The 8,078-nt window shown below is 43.0% G+C and overlaps 1 protein-coding gene across 1 annotated transcript in view; it reads right to left on the reverse strand.

The window, feature by feature from the left end:
• Nucleotides 1-7,991, reverse strand: part of LOC113620917 (putative tetratricopeptide repeat protein 41) — an 81,682-nt gene extending 73,691 nt beyond the window's left edge. The window contains exon 1 of the mRNA XM_027107367.1: nt 7,242-7,991. Coding sequence (XP_026963168.1) covers nt 7,242-7,300 — 59 coding nt within the window. The 5' untranslated portion in view covers nt 7,301-7,991. The remainder of the gene's footprint in view (nt 1-7,241) is intronic.
• Nucleotides 7,992-8,078: the final 87 nt, after the last annotated feature.

Here is an 8,078-nt window from a genome sequence, read left to right on the forward strand (position 1 = left end):
AGGGAGGGAGGAAGAGGGAGGGAGGGAGGAAGAGGGAGGGAGGGAGGGAGGAAGAGGGAGAGAGGGAGGGAGGGAGGGAGGGGAAAGAGACAGACTTCTCAACAGATTTCTTAAGCAAGTTATCACGGCTTAGTTTACAAGAATCTGCAAGGTACATACGAAGTCCTCAATGTTTGCTATTCCTACTGCTATTGTCAGTGTTAACATTACCTCTATTGCAAATGTTTGATTTCAAATTTTGCCATAAAGTAGCCTCAATCGTATCACTATATTTATCACTGCACTTTAGAACTAGAAGTTCCTCTGACTTTTTTTCAGAGATTTCTCTCAATATTTTAAGGCTTTGGGATTTCTATATTCAAATACCCCACCCCCAAGCCCGCCCTCAATGACCACAGCATCTAACTTTAGTACTCTGACAACGCCAGGCTGTACTTTTACTTTGCTTTTCCTCTCTTTTCTTTTTTTTTTTTTTTGGTAAAGCTTTTTATGCTTAAAATGTAAATCAGGGCTTCCCTAGTGGCGCAGTGGTTGAGAGTCTGCCTGCTGATGCAGGGGACACGGGTTCGTGCCCCGGTCCGGGAAGACCCCACATGCCGCGGAGCGGCTAGGCCCATGAGCCATGGCCGCTGAGTCTGTGAGGCTCCGCAACGGGAGAGGCCACAGCAGTGAGAGGCCCGCGTACCGCAAAAAAAAAAAAAAAAAATGTAAATCAGTGGGAATGTAAATTGGTACAACTCTCCTAGAGTGTAATTTGTCAGTACCACAACCCTTTGAAACACAAGTCACATACATTTACCAAGCACATCAATTTTAAGAATTTGTTCTAGGGCTTCCCTGGTGGCGCAGTGGTTGAGAGTCCGCCTGCCGATGCAGGGGACGTGGGTTCGTGCCCCGGTCCGGGAAGATCCCACATGCCGCTGAGCGGCTGGGCCCGTGAGACATGGACGCTGAGCCTGCGTGTCCGGAGCCTGTGCTCCACACGGGAGAGGCCACAACAGTGAGAGGCCCGCATACCGCAAAAAAAAAAAAAAAAAAAAGAATTTGTTCTATTTGTCTATAAGGATTTACATCTAAGAATTTTCAGTGCAGCAGTATTTATAATGGTTTAAAGATTGGTAAACTAAAGGGCTAACAATAATAAATCGATAATTATGGCACAGCCATGACATGAAATAGTGTACACCCACTAAAAGATACCTTGTAAAAATATTTACATGGAAAAATGTTTACCATATATTGGCAAGTTAAAGACAGTTACAAAACTGTTATTGTGTGATTCCAATTTTAATTTAAAAATGTATATATTAAACATTAATGAAGACACCAAGATGCTAGTAGTGATGTATCTAGTTAAGGCATATGGGTTATTTTAATTTTCTTCCTCAATCCTTTTTTAAAATTTTTTAATTTGCAAATTTTTTCATAATACACATAAAAAAATAAAATTTCTTTAAAAAGCCTTTCAAACTTTTTCAAGTAGCCAAGAGGTACGTAGTAGCTAGAGCAATGTAAGAAATTTTTTAAATATGAGTACCACTTTGTTCTACCAATAGTTAACTCTGAGACCTCATTTCTTTTCTCTGGACCTCGAATTTCCTTAGCTTTTTTTAAAAAGAGAGGGAGGAGCCTTGAGATGGGAACATAAATTGGTACAGCTTTTTTCCACCCCCCAGAGGAACTGGTAAATAACCACATAATTTGAAGGCACATACTCTTTGACCTAACTATTCCAAAACTAAAAGTTTATCCTCCAGATAAGCTTTCACAAATAAAAAACCTGCGCAGATTAAAGCATTCTCTGCAGCACTGGCTGTAATAGCAACAAACTGGAAACAAAACAAGTGCCTATCAAATAGGAAAGTAAATTTTAAAAGATAAGACATCCAAGATCTATTAAATGGAATAAGCTAATGTGTATTGTTCCATTTATCTTTTTTAAAATTAAGAATTTCATTTTTAATTTTATTACACACGTATGTACATTCACAAACACACATGCGTGCACACATACACACCCACCCACCCACCCACACACACACAATTTCTGGAAGGATGCATAAGGAACTTCTATCAGTAGTGACCTCTAGAGAATGGGAACAATGGGGTGGGGAGAACCTGGAACTTCTACCTTTGATCTTACCCTTTTCTGTACCAATTGGAGTTTTTTTAAACCATGAAAATATCTTAGTTTTATAATTCAAAACCAAGAGGGTGAGTTGTGGAACTACATGATTTCTAAGACTTCTTCCAGCTCTGAAACTCCTATTAAGTCCCTAATGTAACATCATCAACATGGCTAATTAGATCATATAAAATATCAAATTACCACAATTTAAAATTTAACAAATCTCTTATTTGAAATTCAATTCCTCTTGTGCTCTGCTGGTATCCAAAGTTGACAGAGGACAATTGGACATATACATATATATACATACTTTTTTAATATTTATTTATTGGTTGCACCGGCTCTTAGTTGCAGTAGGCGGGCTGCTTAGTCATGGTTCATGGGCTCCTTAGTTGAGGCATTCGAACTCTTAGTTGTGGCATGCATGTGGGATCTAGTTCCCTGACCAGGGATCGAACCCAGGCCCCCTGCATTGGGAGCACAGAGTCTTCACCACTGCACCACCAGGGAAGTCCCGGACATGTATTTCTTAATTGATCTGTTTTTCTAAGGCAGAGACTAGGGAGATGTTCATTTTTAGGTAATAGAAAATAAAATGTAAACTACAAGCCCACAGATGAATTTAAACTGTCTGATTGCATGTTAAGAGTCACAGCACCCACAGATTTTATTAGCAAATGCAGGTAACCATTATATAAACCCACAGTCAATGCTCAGGCAGGGTAACGTGATGTGAGTTGGGGCGGGGCCTAGGGAGATCACAAATAATCCACATTTGTGGTTAAAACTAGTCAAAAAGAAGATATAATGTAAACTAATGTAAACTGTAGTTACAATTACATTAAATATTTAGAAACACATTTACTGTTCTCTAGTCAAAAATAATACAAGTTCCACATTTCGGAAACATTAAACACCATATTAATTACTTGATGAAAACTACCGAAAGGTTAACATGAGGAAATAATTATGGCTGTTTAATGTCTTAGCTGAAATATTGGGATTTTTTTTTTTGCGTACGCGGGCCTCTCACTGTTGTAGCCTCTCCTGTTGCAGAGCACAGGCTCCGGACGCGCAGGCTCAGCGGCCATGGCTCACGGGCCCAGCCGCTCCACGGCATGTGGGATCTTCCTGGACCGGGACACGAACCCGCGTCCCCTGCATCGGCAGGTGGACTCCCAACCACTGCGCCACCAGGGAAGCCCAAAACATTGGGATTTTTGAAACCCAATATTTGAACCCCAATATTAAAATAGGACCAAGAACATCTACATCTCCTACATCTACTTCCACGTTCTACCATGAAGGACAATTCAAAGCAGAGCAACCTTCCTGCCAGAACAGAGAAGCTGGATAAGATACTTGAGGATTTATTTAAAGGCATCAGACAGCTACTCAGGCAACCAGGATTTCAGAAGACAAGATTCCAGAAAGGAAGGGTTAAGAAGTGATCCCTACATTCTCTGTTGCTTTTCCCCTTAAAATGCTTGCTGATTCTTACACCATGCAGAGCTAATATTCTTAGAAGGCAGCACAAGGCTGATGCGCTAGGCAACACTCAGCAGCCTCGTGGTGATAGTGCTAGTAGGACAAAAGTTGGAGTTCCAGGCCCACCAGAGAGGAGCCTGGTAAACACTGTAGGCTTTCTGCTGTATTTCCTGGATGCTCAATCTTGATTGAGTAGGTCTCCCCCATTCTTAGTGTGCACTCACAGACTTTCTTATTTTCTCCTAAACTGGATTTCTTTTTTTATATGATGTAAGATAGATGTCAACTTTATTTTTCTTTAGATGGATAACCAGTCAAGGCCAGCATCATTTGTGAAACAAACTATCCTTTCTCCTCTAAATTGAAATATCACTTTTATCATGTATTAAATTGAAACAATCTATGTCTGGATTCTCTCTTTTGCTGCACTGTTCCGTTTGTCTATTCAAACACGTAGTGAACATTTACCATTCTTTTTGACTGTGCAACATCTGAATCCCCTCCCTATTTTGGAGGAAATCCCCACTTCTGGTTCTTGTCCATTTCATGAGCCCACTCCTCACAAATGAAGCTGAAGATGCCAGCTAGAACCTTGCTCAGCTTCCCTTGCAGCTACGGTATGGTAGCAGGCAGCTTCTAAGATGGTCCCAATGATCTCTGACTCCTGGTATTAACCTTGTGTAATCCCCTCTTCTCACTGAGTAGGGTTACTGCAGAAATGATAGTATGTGATTTCCAAAGTCGGTCATGAGTTCTCATGGCTCCTGCCTTGTTTTCTGACTTGGATCACTCACTCTGGGGAAAGCCAGCCACCATACTGTGAGCACATCCAAGTAGCCCAATGGAGAAGTCTGTGTGGTGAGGAACTGAGACCTCCTGCCATTACCTATGAGTGAGTCATCATAGGAGCAGATCCTCTAGACCCAGCCAAGCCGTAGATGACAGCAGCCCACGCTGACATCCTGACTACAGCTTCATGAGAGACCCTGAACCAGGACCACCCAGCTAAGTACTCCTAGATTCCCCACTACAGATACTTTGTGAGATAATACATGTTCATTGTTCTAAACTACACAGTTTTGGGGTAATTTGTTACATAGCAGTAAATAATACCCTATAGGGTATGGTACCAGACCCAACTTCTCCATTTGTTTTATATTCTTCAGTAAGATTTTATGGTTTCCTTCATGTTGGAGCTATGTCTTTCTTGTCAAGTTTATTCCTAAGTATTTTATGGTTTGGGTCTCTAATATGAATGAGATTTTTAAAATTTCCATTTCTGTGTTTTTTACAAGATTACAGCAATTCTATTGATGTTTACATATTTCTTATAGTCAGTAATTTTTTCCCCTAGCTAGAGTCTCTTGAGTTTCTGGATAGGCAATCATTTCACCAGTGAGAAGGGATTTCAAAATAAAAAAAACCTCAACTTTTTAAAATTAATTTCAGTTAATTTTCTTAGACCTTCCTAAACAGTGTGGGACAATACTGACAATAGCGGGCATCTCTGTCTGTTTCCTGCTTCCTACTGAAATGGTTTCAGTGTTTTGTTGTTTAAATCAATGGCTGCTATTAGGGTTTCTTGGATTGAGGTATAATTTACATGACAAAGTTCACTCTTTTCGAAGTATACAGTTTGATGAGTTTTAACCACCACCAAAATCAAGATCAAGAGCATTTCCATCACCCCAAAAAGCTCCCTCACATTCTTTTGCAGTCATTCTTTTATATCTTTGCTTTGGTTTAAATAAGATACATGCACTTATGCTGCAACTCCACTGTTAATATTTGTTCAAACTCTGCACAGACACCATATCAATATTGCTCACCCCTCTATTGCCAGCACCTTGCATAATACCTGGCACATACCAGGTCCTCAACACTTGCTGAATTAATAAATGAAAGAATGAATGAACCAACTGACCAACCAAAAAATTGACCTTGGTGCTCAGCCTCATTCCTCAATGCTCTCCGATGCCAACTGCTTTCCTGCCTCGATCTCCCAGTCTGCATCCTCCCTGACTCCTCGCTGCTGGACTACACCTGTCTACCATTTGAGCTATCCATTGCTCCTAACGGCACCCCTTTGCCTCTCTGGTGTTTTCTCCCAAGTTCAACTGCAAAGGAGGGTGCTGTCTAGTGGGGTTAGCTGTGCTCAAGAAAAAGCTTAACAACAAAAACAACAAAGGCAGCTACTCCCTATACTAGTCATGGACATATAATGTTAAAAGGAAAAAACTAAAATTAGGAAGCGAGGGAATCAGATCCACAGGTCAGCAGTTTAAAAACAATCTGGAGTGTAAGTTCTGGAGGAGCTAGCCAAGATGGGACATGAGGATCAATCATAGGTCAAAGGCAGAAGAAGTGGAGACTACAGAGGAGAAACAGCAAGGCTGGGAAGAAACAGCAAGGCTGGGAATGGGGTAAGCTGCCCATTACCTTCACAGGGTGCATAACCAGGGATCATGTCTTAAAGGGGCAGAGTTGAGCCTGACAACAACCAGCCATATTCTTCTGCCAGTCTATTGTCTTGCATTCTGCCTGCCTCATACATTCCCACTGTTATCTGCAGTAACATCTACCCACAAGCAATGCATCTATTCTGGAGGGCCTGCCTCATTCTCAGTTCCCTTCAGGTGCAGCACAAATTACCCACCACTGACCAGTTAAGATGGAATTTGCAGTTTCAGAACTGGTTGCTTACTTGTTCAGAGCTAGAGAAAAAGGGGAAGAAATGTTGTGAAATGCAGAATAGTGAAGGAACTCATCTTTTTCTAAAAAGAAAAAATAAACAGGAGTTAAAACACACAAAAATGCAATTACTTTAGATTTCTGAATGTAATCCACACCGTAGTAACTCTCTAAACAAAAAAAATAAGCACAGAGGCATAACAAAAGCTTTGTAAGCTACCCTTTTCTTACTAATAACAAATTCAGATAATTTGGTTAGATGTAAATAAGGGACCACCACAACGTGTAAGTGCTGACCACAGAATTAAGACTGGCGAACCTCAATAGGGGAAGTTATAAATATATACGATAGCCTGTCACTGAAAAGCTTGTCTTCAGGAATTCGGATGATTATCTGAAAACAAATTCGAAGTTCAATTAACCTGTAGGAAGCGGTAAGGAAGGCAGTGTTTTTGTGGAAACCGGGTGCGGGTCGGGCTGGGGGCTCTGTAAAGGCTAAAAAGCCATAGAAAATATTTCCAAAGGCCCAAGCTTTGGGTGAGGGACTTCCCTCACACGAAAGCCACCTGGTGTTTTATGTCTTTCTGTATTTCTATGAAGTTACAAAGCTGTACTCTCTCGCTCATTTGCAGTCCCACAGGTTTTGCTTTCAAAGATCTGCAGGTGTATCCTCCTGCACCCGTCAAACTGAGAGTGTTTTTTTTTTTCTTTTTTCTGCTAGACTGGACTTTAATACCATGCTCTTCACCTGACTCACAGCAGGGACTCTGGGACCACCGGTTCACCGCCTTTGAACTCTCCTGAGGGAGTCAGGGCATCAAAGTTGCTCGCGATTTCCCGTAAGGGAAGGGGGGGAAAAAAAAAGCCCCGCTACCCTCTTCTGTAAACCGAAACAGAAGGCCTAGCATTCCGGCTGTGAAAGGTGCAGACGTACCAGAAGCTCCGGCTGCCCACGTGACGCACGAGAAGCCAGATTCGGAAAGGCGCGTCCATGAACCGGAGGCTGGGCCGGACTCAGGCCGACCCCCAGAACGCTGGGCGGCCTCGGCCAAGGCCTGGCGGCTTTCTAGGTTCTGAAGGCTGTGTACACTAGAGAGTCTGGAATAGGCAGAAATTTCTACAGCACTGGCAACGAGATATAAATTCTAAAACACGCAGCGCAGAGTTCCCGCAAAGACACGCTGGGAAAAAGGCAGAAGAAAGGGCCAAACTACGCAGCTGATCAAAGACTACGATTCCCAGCATGCACTAGTGTTTTCCCCCTAGTACGTTGCATGCCGGGAACTGTAGTTCCTCCCCAACCCCATCGAAAAGTGCGCCGGGGGATTTTCAACTTCTCACGTGTGTCTCGATTCCGAGAAGCACTGCCAGATAGAAAGCTGACTGCGAAAAGTCGCTCTGGAATCATTCCCAACGTGACCCCACGCATGGACAAGGGAAAGGTGAAGAACGCGTTGCCGTGGCTACCGCTTCCCCTGGTCACGGAGTAAGCGCGCTCAGGATCCGGAAGTGGTTCCGCGTGACCTCTCCGCAAGGAGGATGTGTTCTGTGCTGACGTTCATTGGAGGGTTTCCCTTAGAGACCAGAGCAACACAGGCAAAGGGGCGGTCCCGCGTGAGAGGGGCCCGCGGAACCAGTTGATTGGAGAAAAGGAGCCAGGACTGACCAATCGGAAGGAGCCACGCTTCGGGCATTGGACACCGCACCTGGACAGCTCCGATTGGTGCACTGCGGTCCCCCCCACGAGTCCCCATTGGGTACAGGTGGTGCG

The sequence above is a fragment of the Aethalodelphis obliquidens genome, unplaced genomic scaffold (genome assembly GCF_003676395.1).
Source record: "Aethalodelphis obliquidens isolate GAN/ISIS:26980383/991018 unplaced genomic scaffold, ASM367639v1 scaffold8, whole genome shotgun sequence".
Classification (NCBI taxonomy): Eukaryota; Metazoa; Chordata; class Mammalia; order Artiodactyla; family Delphinidae; genus Aethalodelphis; species Aethalodelphis obliquidens.